The 17658-nt window shown below is 45.8% G+C and overlaps 1 protein-coding gene across 1 annotated transcript; it reads right to left on the bottom strand.

The window, feature by feature from the left end:
- Positions 1–5935: 5935 nt before the first annotated feature.
- Positions 5936–17201, bottom strand: hspb1 (heat shock protein, alpha-crystallin-related, 1). Its single transcript, XM_072589353.1, has 3 exons — positions 15644–17201; positions 8027–8090; positions 5936–6595 (listed from the first exon to the last, which is right to left on the bottom strand). The coding sequence occupies exons 1-3, from the start codon at positions 16041–16043 to the stop codon at positions 6406–6408; spliced, it is 654 nt and encodes a 217-aa protein (XP_072445454.1). The 5' UTR covers positions 16044–17201; the 3' UTR covers positions 5936–6405.
- Between the last annotated feature and the right edge of the window lie 457 nt (positions 17202–17658).

The following is a 17658-nucleotide window of genomic DNA, read 5'->3' as shown; positions in this document are numbered from 1 at the left end:
ATGTAGATGAGGGTAGGGCAGTTGACGTGGTGTACATGGACTTCAGTAAAGCCTTTGATAAGGTTCCACATGGTAGGCTGTTGGAGAAAATGCCGAGGCATGGGATTGAGGGTGATTTAGCAGTTTGGATTAGAAACTGGTTTTATGTAAGAAGGCAGTGAGTGGTGGTTGATGAAAAATATACAGCCTGGAGTCCTGTTACTTGTGGTGTGCCATAAGGATCTGTTTTGTGACCACTGCTGTTTGTCATTTTTATGCAGGCATTGGTGGTTGGGTTAGTAAGTTTGCAAATGACACTAAAGTCGGTGGAGTAGTAGACAGTGTGGAAGAATGTTTCAGATTGCAGGGGGGCTTGAATAAACTGCAGAATTGGGCAGAGAGGTGGCAAATGAAGTTCAATACAGATAAGTGTGAAGTGATGCACTTTGGGAAGAATAATAGGAAGGCAGAATACTTGATCAATGGAAAAATTCTTGATAGTGTGGCTGTGCAGAGGGATCTTGGTGTCCATGTACATAGATCTCTGAAAGTTACCACCCAGGTTGATAGTGCTGTTATGAAGGCATATGGTGTGTTAGGTTTCTTAGGTAGAAGGATTGAGTTCTGGAGCTGCAACTGTACAAATGCTAGTGCGGCCTCACTTGGAATATTGTGTACAGTTGTGGTCACCCCATTACAGGAAGGATGTGGAAGCATTGGAAAAGGTGCAAAGGAGATTTACCAGGATGTTGCCTGGTCTAGTGGGAAGCTCTTATGAGGAAAGGCTGAGGGACTTGGGTTTGTTCTCATTGGAGTGAAGGCTAAGAACATCCCTTTGGCCCATGATGTTGTGCCGAGGTTTAATCCTAATGTAATATATAATAACTTAACCTACATACCCTTCAACTCACTGCTCTCCATGTGCCTGTCCAGCAGTCGCTAATGACTCTGCTTCCACCACCACCACTGGCAACGCATGCCATGCATTCACAACTCTGCACAAAGAACCTACCTCGGACGTCTTCTCTATACCTTTCCCCTAATATCTTAAAACTAGGACCCCTCAGTCAATCCTGCCCTGGGGAAGAGTCTCTGGCTATTGACTCTATCTATTCCTATCATTATCTTGTATACCTCGATCAGGTCATAGATTTAAGATCATAAGACCATAAGACAGAGGAGTGGAAGTAAGGCCATTCGGCCCATCGAGTCCACTCCGCCATTCAATCATGGCTGATGGGCATTTCAACTCCACTCCATTTAATAGAGACATACAAGGTGATCAGAGGATTAGATAGGGTGGACAGTGAGAGTCCTTCTCTTAGGATGATGATGTCAGCTTGTACGATTGGGCATAGCTGCAAATTGAGGGGTGATAGATTTAAGACAAATGTCAGAGGCAGGTGACTCTTAGCGCCAGGGACCTGGGTTTGATTCCAGCCTCAGTCGACTGTCTGTGTGGAGTTTGCACATTCTCCCCGTTTCTGTGTGGGTTTCCTCCGGGTGCTCCGGTTTCCTCCCACAATCCAAAGATGTACAGGTCAGGTGAATTGGCCATAGTGTTTAGGGACGTATAGATTACGTACATTAGTCAGGGGAAGCGTAGAGTAATGGGGAATGGGTATGGTTGGGTTACTCTTTGGAGGGTCAGTGTGGACCTGTTGGGCCAAATGGCCTATTTCCACACATGGATTGTATGTTCTATGATGAGGCCCCAGAACACTGGATTGTGCAAATCTACACCCTTCCCACCCTGACTTTGCATTCCCTCCCCGACCCTCATGATTGGCCTGGATCACATTTCGGAATGTCGTTGGATCTTTGGAATGCGTGAGAAACCCTGGTGATAAATCACAGGGGTACAAACGGGGGGGGGGGGGGGTGGGGGGGGGGTGGGGGGGAGGAGCGGGGGCTGTTTGTCTCACAGCCACAGATCATCTGATTGGATAATGGCTCTCTGATTGACTTAGGAAGGCAGTGTGTCGGAAGGATGGCCGTGTAGCCAATGACTGGCTGGACCCAGGGCCAATAAATGTACCCCTGGTTGGTAAGGGTGGACTCCCCAGCCGTACTGTGTCTTTCTCAACCCCACTCTGTACATGTTCCCTCACAGTGCAGTCTCCTCCCCCACATTGCACTCCCCCCCCAACACTGTGTTTCCCCGACCCATTCTCTACCCTTCCCCCAGCTTCTTCCTCTGTAAATTCCCTGCACCCACTGTGACATAAGGAACTTTCTTTTGTTGCCGTCCAATATTTTACTCTTGTAGTAGAAAACAAGTAACTTATTCCCACCCAAGGTCACGTCCTGTCAACAGAAAGCCATCAGCTCTGAGTTGTCTAGTGAAGGCTTGACAGATTATTAATGGTCAGCCCACACATTGACTTTCTCAGCGTGGGTAACCAGCCTGATGGGCAATGAGTGCACCTTCTCACACTCGTGTCAAAGTTCTCACGCTGACGTTCCTCAGTTGTACTTTGAGAGATCTTTGTGACTGAACCGGTCAGGTCCAGCAAACAGTTTTGGGCACCTCACATGGCCAGGGGACGTCAAACGCCAGGCTGAGATTCAGGAGAAGTTCTCAGCCATAGATTCCCGATTCCATGGCATCTAGCCAACAGGAATAGGTTTAAGAGAACTGTAGATTCTTACTGAGGGAGAGAGGTTAAACGTCAAAGGGATCTGATTGCTTTTTCATCATGTACCAGCTGTCATTAGCACTGACTTCCCTGAAGCACATTGACCCTGAACCTGCAGTTAGTCAAACATAAAATTCTCACACTGATGCTTAAATTCCTTATAAACTTGTGTACCCAGCCCACCCTGATTGCTATTACTGCTGGCATCTTGTGGATTATGCCACCTCTGCCCATACATTGTTCAGGGTTGTTTGAGGTAGTTCACTGCCACCAATCTTCCTTTGTGTATACTTTAGTCAGAGCCAGTCTAATAATCAGTTATGGAGGATATATCATTGTACAATTGGCACTAACTTTACTTATATTGTTTATTGCATTATATTGATACATACAACTGCATTACTAGTCAAGCATCATTACTAGGACTCTCAGGCACTGTTCAAAATACATCGGCAAGGGCTCATGTGGAACTTTCTGTCTATACCCAAAGACGGTGTGATAATGTAACTTCACTAGTAACTCTTACAGAACTGTTACCTTATAGATCATCTTGAATTGACCTATTTAGAGATGTTATTACACAGCTCTGGAGCAGATGGAGCAGGAACCCAGTTATCTTGGTCACCAAGAGTTCAGCAGCATGCAGAGGTTAAAGAGCAATCAATTGTAGGCTTGTTCTAAATTGAGCTAAGTTAGTTTCATCTCTGCTTCTTTGTCTCTTTTTGAGGAGATGCCACGCTGGTTTGGTAACATAAGTTGAAAGGTGGTGGGACATTCTTGGCGGACCAGTTAGTCTACTCTTGCTCTCTATTTCCAAGTGACTAGGTACTGCCTGCTGTGCAGTCTGTCTAGTCATCAGATGTCCCTGATCCCAGTTCAGAACATGACCCACAACCCTTGGGGATTGTGGTTTTAACCAATGACCATTTCTGAAATCTTCCAGCTCAGGGAAGAACTGTGAGTGCCAAGAGGCTTCTGAGATCAAAACCTTGTGTGTTGGTATCTGTCTCTTGCAACAAGAAGTAGGACGTACATCAACCTCAAGGAAGGTTCAAGGATCTTATCAAAAGAGAATAGATTTTAAATATGAGATAGATGTATAGGTTTCTTTCAAATGGACCACTTCATTTAAAGGAACTATTGTCTCCAGGAGATTTGCTTTGTTGCTAAGAGATCTGGAGGGTACACTTTCAGGCATTTTCTCAGACATTGGCTTTTCTTTTTCTCTTGGTGTTGTCACGGTTACCAAGCAAGATGAATTATGTACAGAATTTCCACCTTTCGTTTTGTTGGCGTATCTTCTTTCAAATCCAGCTGTTGCCATCTCCTTCCTCATCAACCTTTAGATTGGATCAAACAGCTCGGGATAGTTCTCAAGCAGTAAATGTAGAAGCATGTAGGGGTCACAAAACCCGAAATGGAACTGAGCATGCAAGTGATGGTGGAACAGCAGTGAGAGTGAGAATAATGGTGGGACTGATGGGAGGAATGTGAGTGAATGTAGGGTTCAGAGCAGAGAGATGGTAGGAATGGGAATGGAGGTAGGTGCGAGTGATGGTAGCAATGGGAATGGAGGTAGGATTGGGAGTGATGGTGGGAATGAGAATGAAGGTAGGATTAGGAGTGATGATGGGGATGGGAATTGGGGTAGGATTAGGAGTGATGATGGGATTGGAGGTAGAATTGGAAGTGATGATGGGAATTGAGGTACGATTGTAAGTAATGATGGGAATGGGAATGGAGATGGATTAGGAGTGATGGGAATGGAGATGGGATTGGGAGTGAAGATGGGAATGGGAAGGGAGGCAGGATTAGGAGTGATGGTGGGAATAGAGGTAGGATTAGGAGTGATGATGGGAATAGAGGTGGGATTGGGAGTGATGGTGGGAATGGGAATGGAGGTAGGTTTAGGAATGATGGTGGGAATGGGAATAGAAGTAGGATTGGGTGTGTTGTGATAGTGGGAATAGGAATATGTGTAGGATTGGAAGTGATAGTGGGAATAAGAATGTAGGTAGGAGTGGGGGTGATGGTAACAATGGGAATGGGGGTAGGATTGGGAGTGATGTGGGGAATAGGAATGTTGGTAGAAGTGGGGGTGATGGTAAGAATGGGAATGGAGGTAGGATTTGGGAATGATGTTAGAAATAGAAATATGGGTAGGATTGGGCGTGAAGATGGGAATGGGAATCAGGGTAGTAGTGGGAGTGATGGTGGAATTGCATTGGCTATGCAAGTGATAGTGGAATTCTGATTGATTGGTGAGACGGGAATGATAGGGCTATGAATTACAGTCACAATAGAACTAAAAGTGGATTTGAAAGTTATGGGGCAGATGTTGCCTGGGTGATGGAGGAGATGTCAGTAATGATGTAAATGGTTCAGAGGATAAGTTAAGTTTCGTTTGGCAATAATGCAAATGATAGTGATGGGAAGAAAGATAATGAGAATGATGTTGATCATTGGAATGTTCAATGAGAATGTTCATGCGAGGAATGGGATTGCTAATGATGAGCATGTTATTGATGGGAATACTTGTGGTGTTGGGAATGTTGAAGATGGGAATGTTGGAGATGACAATGTTGAGTAGGGACTGTTAATACTGGGAATGTTTTCAACTGGAACATTGGTGATGATAGAAGTATTGATAATGAGAATGTTGCTGGGACAGTGTTGGTGATGTTGGCAATGTGGGTGATGATCATGTTGATGATGGGAATATCAATGTTGATTAAATCCTGATGATGAATAGGAGTATTGGTGATGCTGGCCTTACATTTCAGAGGAGCAATTTGGGATTCAGTGCAAGAAGAGAGTTCAGCTGAGAAAAAGTGACTCCAAAACTGGTGACCTTACAGAAACCTATAATGTCACGAGAGATTTAGATAGGGTTAGTGGTTGTTGTCTTTTCCCTAGGATAGGAGACTCCAAGACTAGGGGGCACATTTTTAAGGTGATAGGAGAGAGATTTAAAAAAGACATGGGGGCAGTTTTTTTTGCAGAATGTGGTTCGCGTTTGGAATGAACCTCCTGAGGAAATGGTGGATTTAGGCACAATTCCAACATTTAAAAGACATTTTAATAAGTACATGAATAGGAAAGGTTTGGAGGGATATGGACCAGGAGCAGGCAAATGGGACGAGTTTAGTTTGGGATTACGTTTGGCATGGACTGGTTGATTGTTTCTGTGATGTCTGACCCTATGAATTAAGTGGATGGTCGCTCGGTCTCTGAATGATTGCATCAGCCTTTCGCTCCTTGGTGTCTTTTTCTGATAGAGGGTCACACTGAAACATTAACCACACTGGATGTTGGGCTAATGGGATAAAAAGGATTTATTCATTCCAATCATTTGTTTTTCTTTAATAAAGTTCCATGTTGATTAAACAAGCACTTTTACGAAAATCTGGAAAAGTCTCTGCAAATGTACTGAAAATACTTAACAGCCCCAAGACACATCGTGGAAATTAGTTCATAATTAATTAATGATAGAAGGATAAATTCTTTAAGTCGAAAGTGAGGACTGCAGATGCTGGAGATCAGAGCTGAAAATGTGTTGCTGGAAAAGCGCAGCAGGTCAGGCAGCATCCAAGGAGCAGGAGAATCGACGTCAGCATATGCCCGAAACGTCGATTCTCCTGTTCCTTGGATGCTGCCTGACCTGCTGCGCTTTTCCAGCAACACATTTTCAGCTCTAACTTCTTTAAGTACCAAGCCAGGCTGCCTTGGTATTATTCTGGCCCGTCTATGCTATGCTAGGTACAATTTTCTTTTTTTGCAGTTCAAATCACTTCTTTGTTGCTTCAGATGCTTTCTTGGAATCCTGCACCCCTATTTGGGCTTTGGACTCATAGGTGACTGGGATGGTGATCTCAGAGGACTGCAGAGCTGGTTTCTTCATTGGTGTTTCCACTGTTAGTATGCCACTGGGTGACAATGTTGAAGTAACTATAGCTGGGTCCGTATCTGGTGGCAAGCTGTGAGAAAGGGAGAGGGAAATGAGATTTCACAGGCAAAACAACATCTGCATTACCCGAAACTCCAATCAACAAGAGGAACTCTATTTGAAGCTGTGATTTGGAGATGCCGGTGTTGGACTGGGGTGGACAAAGTTAAAAATCAAACAGCACCAGGTTATCGTCCAACAGGTTTATTTGGAAGCACTAGCTTTCGGAGTGCTGCTCCTTCATCAGGTGGTTGTGGAGTAGAACTCCACCTCCAAATCATGCCTTTTATTAAAGTCATATTTATCTGCAATCCAGCCACTTGTTTACATTTTAGGTTTGCTGCGATTCCAAAATTTTTTTAATGTAAAAGTTGCTAACGATGACACCAACTTACTCAGAGCAATTTAGCTTGGCCACAGTTCAGGATTAGGACATCATGTTAAATTCGCACTGCAGTAAATCCCACTGGATATGAACTGATCACTTGTCCGCAGAGCAGCAACTAGGCAGCCTGATTTCCAGCAGGGTCCCTCAAGGTGAAATCCCCGTTGGATTGCTGATTTCCTTCCTCTTGGCCCTCTTGATTCCTTGGTGAGGCTTGTGCTCCTATTCTGTGAGCCCTGCTGGTCCTGAGTTTAGGACCTGGTTATAAGTCTCAAACGTGGCACACAGCACAGTGTGCAGCCAATAGGCTGGACGCAGTTTTGGAAGTTTCTGACCATTCACGAAAGCACAGCGGACATATTCCTGGTATGGAATATTGCTCAAAAGGAGTGCCACTTCTCGATTTTCTCTCATTTCCAAATAACAACATGAATGACAGCAACATCAGGGAGAGCTGGGATCAGTAGCACTAATCTCTCTGCTCAAATCTCTAATCTGCAGCTCATGAAGTCAGACCTGGGATAAATTCCAGGGAATTGGATATCCACTTAATACACACTTTCTGGGCTTTATGGAGAATCACTGAATCCCTACAGTGTGCAAACAGGCCATTTGGCCCAACAAGACCACACCGACCCTCCAAAGAGTAACCCACCCAGAGCCATTCCCCTTCCCTGTTACCCTACATTTACCCCTGACTAATGCACCAAACCTACACATCTCTGAACACTCTGGGCAATTTAGCATGGTCGATTCACCTAACCTGACATCTTTTGGATTGTGGGAGGAAACCGGAGCACCCAGAGGAAACCTATGCAGACACGGGGAGAATATGCAAACTCCACACAGTTGCCTGAGGGTGGAATCGAACCTGGGTCCCTGGCACTGTGAGGCAACAGTGCTAACCACTGAGCCACCATGCTGGAAAGAGGAACCAATTGAAAACTCTGCATACACATAATGGACTGAGTGGTCTTCTGTGTCAATTCAGATCCTTGATTCTACAATACAACTCAAGATGAAAGAATGAGAGCATTTTGTTAAACTGCAAAACAAAGTCTGAAAGAATTTACTCACAGATATTTCCGAGTAAAGCACCTTGAAATGAAACCGTGTTCATCCTGTCGCTCTTCGTGCTTTCCTTCAGGGCAGAATAATTGAAGATTTCAATAAAGGCTGTTAAATTATAAATTGTGGCCATATTTTCACCAAGTAGGAGAAACAACCACAATTCACAGTTAAAAAGGAGGATGCTTTTTGCTGGCATTTTTATGTAAATCAGTTACATAAACTGAGCAACTTGTTCCTTAACAAGCCACTGAAAATCAGATTTCTCTCACGGAACAATGCAACCAACCAATTTAAAAATTATCCATCACTTCTTGAAACGGCAATAAAATATTTCAACTTCTGGGAACATGTGGCCTCATTTATTTTTTAGACGTCGGATTCCATAGCAATGGTTTGGTTGGCTTTGTATTCAGGGAGTTGTTGCAGACGTGTTTTAGGTGTGGTGTTTGTCACATTAGGGTATGAGCAGTGTGGGCACCGAGTATGACTATTTTTCTGTTGTTTTGTTTGCACAGTTGACCGCAGTTTGAGTCCAGCTACTGAGTTTCCACCCCAGGAATACATATTCCCAACATGAGCTCACTGGTGCCCTGCTGTGACAAATAGGAGGGTTTTTGTTACAGTGTCTGCAACTGTAATTAAGGTACAGTCTGCTCTTGTATCTGTTAGGATGAGATATTCCAAGCGCAATTTAGGGTGGGGATGTTTCCTTCCCAGCTGTGAGCAGGATAGAGATATTCCATTTACCTCTAATTCCACCTCATTGTCTCCAAAAGGGCTAATAACATTTAAAAGCTTTTTTACATAAAATGATTTCTATATTCACTTTAAACTGATTCAAATGTGAGAATGCACAATAAAACTATTAAGACCGTCCACCAATTAAAATTTACCTCCTTTAAAACAAGCTTCTAAAAAAAGTACAATATCCATTTGCATACCAATTTTCACATTGTCTCAAATTACAGTCAACAAATTACTTTGGCAGTGTTGCGGCCGTTGTAGGAAATACAGCATTCAATTTGCACACAGGGAATTCCTTCAAACAACAGTATGGTAATGAGCTGATGAGCTGGTTGATTCGCGTTGTTTGAAGGATAAATATTGGCCAGGTGCCTCTGCTCTACTTTGAAGTCGGGTCATGGGATCTTTTAATGTCCATCTGAGTGTGGGTGCCAGGGTGAAGCTCAATCCAATATCTCATTGGCGAGACAACAGCAGGAACAGGGCTGCACTCTCTCAGTATGTGGTTTGCTGGTGGGGAATATTTAAACGGGCATCAGGGCGTTGTGTGAGATGGTCATCCAGCTGTGTTTGTTTGCAGGCTAGGAGAGCAGGGAGGTTTCCCTCACCCAGAGCTGCTGATTGCGACACACAGCGCTGGGAAGGGAAAGGGCACGTTGAAAGATGTATCCCTTGCCCTTGTAGCCAAACCCAAATCTGCCCATTCCCCCACTACTCCGCCTTCACTCACCACGATCTTGGCCCTTCCTTTCTGCGAGGCCATGGGTGGGTGGAATACCCATTGCAGTCACTCCTTGCTGAGTCTGATTGATTGTCAGAACCTCTACCCATGCAATTCTTGATCCTAACCAGAGGTTCAACTGACTTGTTGTGTTCTTGTCTGTTCTTCATATGAGCAACCCAAGTAGATCCATTCCCTACTCTACCGTCAGAACCAATGTTTCTCTGCTGGACGGTTATCCCTTACTCTTTGGGAAGATGGAACCGACAGTCCCTCCGCCTCACTCTCTCACAGTGCATTCCAGGTCAAAAGAACATCCAAAATAAGAGCAGGAACAGAGACCCGTTGATCCTGCTCTGACCTTCAGTGTAATTATAGCTGATCTTTGGTTTCAACACCACTTCCCCACCTGCTTCCCAGAGATACAATGAGAGCTTTAAGAATATTCACTGATGGAGCATTTCCAACTGTCTGGGTTGGAGAATTCCATACCTTCACAATCCTCTGAGGGAAGGTATTTCTTAACAGCTCAGGATTATCTATAGGCCTGGAACCACAGCTTCGTGCCTGAGTCTCCCCAGGCTGGGGAAGCAACCAGACTATCGACCCTGGCTTTTAAAATCCCGTACATTTTGACGTTATCACTTCCCTTTCTTTTACATTTCTGAGAATAGGTAGCCAATTTCCTCAGACTCCCATCACAGGAGAATGGTTTCTCAGAGTCACAGAGGTGTTATAACGTGGAGAAAGCTTCATGTCTGCACTGGGTCTCTGGGCATTTTAATGCTTCACGATTTTGAAGGCTCCAATCAATACAGGGACCAATCTACTGGACTGTGGATTGACTCAACTGCAAGTAATAAGCATTGATAGATTTCACAGAAAAAATTGTGCATGGTACTCCAGGTATGGTCTCACCCAGGACCTGTACAATTGTAGCAAAACCTCTTTGCTCCTGTAATCCAAACCCTTCACAACAAAGGCCAACTCACACCCTCCTAATTGCTTGTTGTCCCTACACTTTCTTAGCTCATGTTTTCCTTATATCTGTGGCACCACGTCCCTGTGAATATCAACATGTGCAAATAGGTCAAAGTCAATAACCTGACAAAAAACAAACAAAAGAGCAGTGGAGATCAGAAACAAAAACAGAATTTGCTGGAAAAACTCAGCAGGTCTGGCAGCAGCCCTTCTGAGGGAGGATCACAGGGTCCGAAACATTAACTGATTTTCTCAAAAGATGCTGCACAGGCCTGCCGAATTTCCCCAGCAATTTCAGTCTTTGTATGTGAATAACCTGACACTTGTCCCCATTATATCCCAACTTGTTACCCATTCATTTACTCTGTCTGTATCTCAATGCAGCCTCGTTGTTGCCTTCCACTTATATTCCTGCCCAATTTTGTATTGCCAGCAAATTTAGATACATTAATCTCAGCCTCTTCATCGAGCAACCAATTTAGATTGTAAACAGCTAAGGCTCCAGCAATGAACAATATTCCACGAGTCTAGATTAGAGTGGTGTTGGAAAAGCACAGAAGGTCAGGCAGCAACCGAAGAGCAGGAAAATCGATGTTTCGGTCCATGAGTCCTAGCTTGACAGCTTGAAAATGTTTCATTTATGTCTGATGTGGAGATGCTGGTGTTGGACTGGGGTGGACCAAGTTAAAAATCACACAACACCAGGTTGTAGTCCAACAGGTTTATTTGGAAGCACTGGCTTTCAGAGTGCTCCTCCTTCATCCGGTGGTTGTGGAGTATAGGACCATAAGATACAGAATTTATAACATACGATTACAGATGAGATGATATACTGTATTGAACAAACCTGGATTATTAAGTCTTCCACTTTTTACACTGGGTTGCAGGTTTCATTTCACTAATATGTAAATCCCAAAAGTCACCTTCTCGAGATTACTTAAGGTTTCATAGCAAAAAGTGACAGCTCAGCTCAGACAATGCATTAAAGGTGTGAGGTCAGAGTCTGTCTGTACCCCAACCTTGAGGGAGACTGGTTCTATTTCCAAAGTGGAATTTACTAAATATTACATAGATTGACTGCCTGCAGATTGTGCATTTTTTGAGCAAAATAGAATGTATCTGCAAATGTAATTCTGCAAATACAAACACATCCCATAGACTTATTTGTGTGCATGCATAAGAGAGAGAGAGAGTTTGAGTGCATGCATGTGAGTGTGTAGGGGCGGGTGCACGTGAGAGTATGTGTGTGCGTGCTTGGTAGAGTGTGTGTGGGGGTATGATGGAGTGAGAGGGTGTGTGTGTGGGTGTGAGTGTGGGGGGGTGTATGTGTGTGTACGTATGTGAGAGTGTATGTATGAGAGAGGCTCTGTGTGAATGTGTGAGTATGTAAGATTGTGTGTGCATGTGTGCTTGTGTGTGTGAGAGAGTGTATAGTGCAGTGGGGTCACCTGTAGTGTGACATGAACCCAAAGTCCCGGTTGAAGCCATCTCCATGGCGATCAGCCACTGCTCGGCCATTTTGCATTGTTGCCTATTCCGAAGTCCACCTTGGAGGACAGTCACCTGAAGATCTGAGGCCGAATGTTCCGAACTGCTGAAGTGTTCCCCAACTGGGAGGGAACATCCCTTTCTGTTGGTTGTTGTGCAGTGTGCATTCATCCGTTGTCTGATTGGTCTCGTCAATGTACAATGATCAACAGACAGAGTTGATCTCTGACCTGAGATGTCAGCTTTTATTATAAAATCTCGAGAAGGTGACTTAAAAGATTTCCATAATAATAAACCGAAACCTGCACTCCATTCTAAAAGATGAAAGACTTAACAATCCAGGTTTGTTCAACATATCATTTCAGCTGTAATCTTTTGCTATAAATTCTGTGTCTTATGATCCTATACTCCACAACCACCTGATGAAGGAGCAGCGCTCCGAAAGCTAGTGCTTCCAAATAAAACTATCATAACCTGGTGTTGTGCAAATTTCAGTTTCATTTATCTCTGTTTCCTGTCTGTTAAGCAATCCTTTGTCCTTGTTAATAGCCCCACAAATCCAATTAGAGACAGAAGCTCTGTTTCCAACGCTGACTTTCCACTTTTGCACTGGAGATTCCTGCTCGGGGGGCCTTTTGTTACAAACCTGTCCAAGGAAACCTCAAATCCAGCAGTGCAAAAGGTCTTTGTTGAATACATGGCACCTTTTGCAGCACTTAGTGCCTTGTACTGAAGGTACAATGGTCAGCAGGCACTTTGAAATCTACTGTGACAGATAAGCATGTACTTGTAGGGGCAGCACTGCAAGTGGATAAGGCAGTGCAGGGCGTTGGGGGCGGGGGCGTGAAAAAGTCCCAAGTGGGTGAGGGGCAGTGTTTCAGATTTAAGTAGGGAGAGTGTCAGGTGGATGAGAAGTTAGTGTTTCATGTGGAGGGTGGTGATACTGGTGGGGGTGGGAGTGTGGTCAGTGTGCCAGGTGGGTAAGGGGAAAGAGATCCAGATGGGTGAGGGGAAAAGAGTCCCAGTTAGGTGAGGAGGTGGTGTTCCAGCTGGGTAAAGAGGGAGAGTTCCTGATGGGTGAGGGGGTTACTGTGTCAGGTGAGTGAGTGGGAGAAAGTCCCAGATTGGTTAGAGTCAGGTGGGTATAGCACCAGGGGAGGATGAAATGAGTAAAATATCAAAGATATGAGCTGAAAAAGGAGCCAGGTAGAGAGGGTTCCAGGGTGGTAAATAATGAGTACTTAAGGGAGATTGGGATTTCAGTTCTGGTTGGGGGCCGGGGCTGGGAAACAGATTGGGAGATTGTGTTAAGTCGGGTTGGGAGGGAAGGTATTGACTTGAAACTTTGGGAGTAGGTGGAGGATCGTTTGTGTTGGGAAGGGGCATTTGGATCTGGTCTCTCTAGGTGTGTTGTGGCAGTAGGTATGGGTGGCATCTGGGTAAAAACAATGACTGCAGATGCTGGAAACCAGAGTTTAGATTAGAGTGATGCTGGAAAAGCACAGCAGTTCAGGCAGCATCTGAGGAGCAGTAAAATCGACGTTTCAGGCAAAAGCCTTTCATCAGGAATACAGGGTGGCATCTGGTCACACCGGAAGGCGTGTCATGCCGTTGGGTCTGATGTGGGTGTCAGAGTTGTGTTAGGGAGCCTTGTTGGATCAGTTTATTTTAGACTAGATTAGGTTACTTACAGTGTGGAAACAGGCCCTTTGGCCCAACAAGCCCACACCGACTGTCCAAAGGGCAACCCACCCAGACCCATTCCCCTACATTTACCCCTTCACCTAACACTACAGGCAATTTAGCATGGCCAATTCACCTGACCTGCACATTTTTGGACTGTGGGAGGAAACTGGAACACCCGGAGGAAACTCAGGCAGACACGGGGAGAATGTGCAAACTCCACATAGTCAGTCGCCTGAGGCGGGAATTGAACCCGGGTCTCTGGCGCTGTGAGGCAGCAGTGCTAACCACTCTGCTACCCACGAAGTTGGTGATAGGGTGGGTGTTGGGTCAGGAACTGAAGAGAGCATGTTGGGTTCTGGTGGGTATCATCAGGAAGTTCAGTTTAGTATTACCCAGAACACATTTTACTCCTCTAACCTTCCAGCCAACAGAGTTGGAACCCTTTGAATTCTCAAAGTTAAGGGGCTTTTTCAGAATTGTCTTGATACAGGGAATTCGGCAATATAATTCCAAGTTCTGGTGCAATTCCCTTGGAGTCGGCTGCCTCAGGAATTCTGCATTGTTCTGAATTCCAACTCCCATTTCTACTTCAGAAAGGACGATCTGACCATTGGAATATCTTTTGCTCCCAACTCCGTAAGCCCTTCACCTATGTATTAGCACCATAAGCATGGCACCTCACTGAACAGTCACATCCCAGTACACCACATCTACTGATTCCCCATTGCCAGTTAGATGGGCAAAATATCCAATTAATTGTCAAACATGCTTTCCCTTGTGTAAAACTATGTTTACTTTGTGACTGAGCAATGATTTTTCCAAGTGCATTGTTAAATCTTCCTTAATAACAGATTCCAGCACTTTCAAAAGTCAGACAGACTGGCCTATTGTCCCCGGTTTTTTCCCTTTTGGAATGGGAACAAGGTACAAGCAATAAACGCTGGTTCAGCCAGTGATGGCCTACATCCCATGAGTCAATAATAAAAGTCTATTTCCATGAGTGTTTCTTTCCTGGAACTTGTCAGACTGACTCCAGAGGCAATGTGAGCGATGCCCTTCTGAATCAGACACGCCAGACATTGAAAGGATGTTAAAGGTTGAAGATCAACTTGCTTGGCATCGTGAGCGCACCTTCCTCGGCCATCAAGCGACTCCTCCGTCTCCCAATTCATTGTCACCAATCTTCCTTCCCCAGCTCCCCTCCCGTAAAACCTTTTACGTTCACCCTAAAGTGCGGTCAACAGATTTGGACAAAAGACAGAAGAGCAGAGTAGGCCATTTGGCCCATCGAGCCTGCTCTGCCATTCAATACAATCACAATCCACATTCCCACCCACTCCCCTCATCCCGGGATTCCCTGAGGGAAGCCTTGAATCAACTGAACCCTCTGGGTACACAGAACCGAAGATTCACAAGGAACCGTGTGAGGAGGGAGACAGTGAAGACTACAGTTGCTGGAGATCGGAGTGGAGAGCGTGTTGCTGGAAAAGCACAGCAGGTCAGGCATAAAGTAATTGCTGGGAGGGAGACAGTGAGCACAGCAGGTGCTGGAGATCAGAGTTGAGTGTGTGTTGCTGGAAAAGCGCAGAAAGTAATTTCTCCCCAACTCTGGTTAATCAGGTTTGCTGATGGCCTGGACCCTGTTCCTTTCGCACCTCTGATGATCCCTAGAGCAAGCAGGCTGAACAATACACAAGTTAAAAAAAATAATAAATCTGGGCATCACACTTCCTTCAGTCTGACAGGGAAAGGACAGAGGGGGTGGGTTCTAAACTCTTGGGGAACTGAGCCACTGAAATATCAAGACCACCAAATGAAGAACTTGGAGATGCCGGTGTTGGACGGGGGTGTACAAAGTTAAACAAAAATCTCACAACACCAGGTTATAGTCCAACAGGTTAAATTGGAAGTTAGGGTGCTTCCAAATAAACCTGTTGGTCTATAACCTGGTGTTGTGTGATGTTTAATTTTTTCACAACTGAAGAGGTTTGGAGGGGACTCACCGATAATTTCCACGTAGCCATCCTTGGTCTTGACGGTGATTTCTTCAGGGGCGAAGTGGTTCACATCCAGGTTGACCTTCCACTTGTCTGAGGTGACCTTAATCTCGGACACCCCGGTGCTCTGCTGCCGGCTCAGGCCGCTGGCCTGGCCGCTGGGAGCCACCGCCGCGGTTTCCCCGCCCGGAGCCGGAGCCGGAGCCGGAGCCGAGGACAGCGCTGCGGTCAGCGGCGGCCGAATGTAACCCGGCCACATGCCGTGCCAGTCACTGAGTGACCAGTCGTGCGGGAAGGCTGGCATCCCGAAGAACTGGTCAAAGATCCGGCCGGGGTAGTGCCAGTCCCGGAACGGCTCCCAGCTGGGACTCCGCATGAAGCTGAAGGGGATGCGGCGCTCGGACATCGGGGGGCAGTGAGGGCTGGGGGAGGGAGACAGAGGGAGACAGAGAGAGAGAGGCAAAGCCGGGCTAATGCTGGCCAAAGCTGGGCCAAAGTGTGGCCGAGCCCAGCACCGCGCTGCCTTTATATCCTGGGCTATATTTAAATCAGATTCCAGCCAAGTCTGATTCTAGGGGCTGCCCTCATTGGTGTGGAATGCGATCTCTCCAGCATTCCCGAATGGTCTCTCCAATTGTCAGGATCAGAGTTTGGAAAGTGAGCTGGTTGTTGTTCACAACAGGCACGATGTTCCCCATGCACCCACCCCCTCGCTACGCGCACAGGCTCGGACAACTGCCACTGACCCAATGGCAGAGGGCCAGCACACAGATAGGATGGGCCAAACGGCTTGTGCTGGGAATATCTCTGATTGGGAAGTTAGTCTTTGTGCTTCACCTCTCTCTCTGGGTTAGAATAAAAGCCGGGAGAAAGTGAGGAGTGCAGAAGCTTGGGGGTTCAGAGTCGGGAGTGTGATGCTGGAAAAGCACAGCAGGTCAGGCAGCCAGGGTTTATGCCCGAAACATCGATTTTCCTGCTCCTGGGATGCTGCCTGACCTGCTGTGTTTTTTCCAGCACCACACTCTGGACTGCAGGAAAATCTGGTCCATTCCCAAACCGTGCTGTACATTGACTGCAGCGCCCAATGTTGGCTTCTCCAGGGTTTTAAAGAAAACGAATTAAAAGAAAACTCATTTCCGGCCGTGCACTAAAATATACATCCAACTCATAACTGCACACATGACACATACTACACCCCTACCTCACAGAACACAGAACTAAAATATACATATGACACATCCAACTCATAACTGCACACATGACACATACTACACCCCTACCTCACAGAACACAGAACTAAAATATACATATGACACATCCAACTCATAACTGCACACATAACACATACTACACCCCTACCTCACAGAGCAGAGAATCCCTAGTTATGGGTGCAAGCCATTCAGCCCATCGAGTCCACACCGACCGTCCAATCAGCATCCCACACCCAGAGCCATCCGCTACCCTATCACTGTAACCCCGCGTTTCCCATGGCTCACCCACTAACCCATCCACACATCTCTGGACACTGTGGGCAATTTAAATCCACCTAAGACTGCGCAGGTTTGGACTGTGTGAGGAAATGGGAGCATCCGAAGGAAACCCACGCAGACTCCCACACAGAATGCGCAAACTCTCCAGCCACTCAAAGCTGGAATTGAACCCGGCTCCAGTGCCGCCCATATAACTCCCACTGCACGTGTAAGACACAGCCCAGCTAACTCAATGCACATGTAACGCACTACACATGAAACTCATACTGCGGTTGTATTTTGCATTGCACATGCACTTTGCATAATGTCACATTGCACAACCATCTTACACGGTATACCGATCTTGCAGCACTCATACATCTTGCTTCGTGCGTGCGTGGTCCACCCTGTTTATGGTCAGTGAAATGGAGTGCCTGTTCCCTTTGTAAAAATGGCTGCCTTGATCCATCTGCACCCATGATGTCATGCCAACATTGCATTCAGTTTTAGACTAGATACAAGATCTAGGGAAACACTGCAGTAGTTATAATC

This window comes from Chiloscyllium punctatum, chromosome 19 (genome assembly GCF_047496795.1).
Source record: "Chiloscyllium punctatum isolate Juve2018m chromosome 19, sChiPun1.3, whole genome shotgun sequence".
In the NCBI taxonomy this organism is placed as follows: Eukaryota; Metazoa; Chordata; class Chondrichthyes; order Orectolobiformes; family Hemiscylliidae; genus Chiloscyllium; species Chiloscyllium punctatum.
This window is presented reverse-complemented; position numbering and strand designations above follow the sequence as displayed.

Bases quoted from the DNA above. Each gene is read 5' to 3' on its own strand.
- hspb1 (XM_072589353.1), bottom strand. From the start codon at position 16,043: ATGTCCGAGCGCCGCATCCCCTTCAGCTTCATGCGGAGTCCCAGCTGG. The intron at 8,091-15,643 runs GTGAGTCCCCTC...TCTGCCCTGAAG, and splicing joins TGGCTACGTGGAAATTATCG to GAAAGCACGAAGAGCGACAG. The intron at 6,596-8,026 runs GTGAGTAAATTC...CCTTTCTCACAG, and splicing joins TGCTTTACTCGGAAATATCT to CTTGCCACCAGATACGGACC.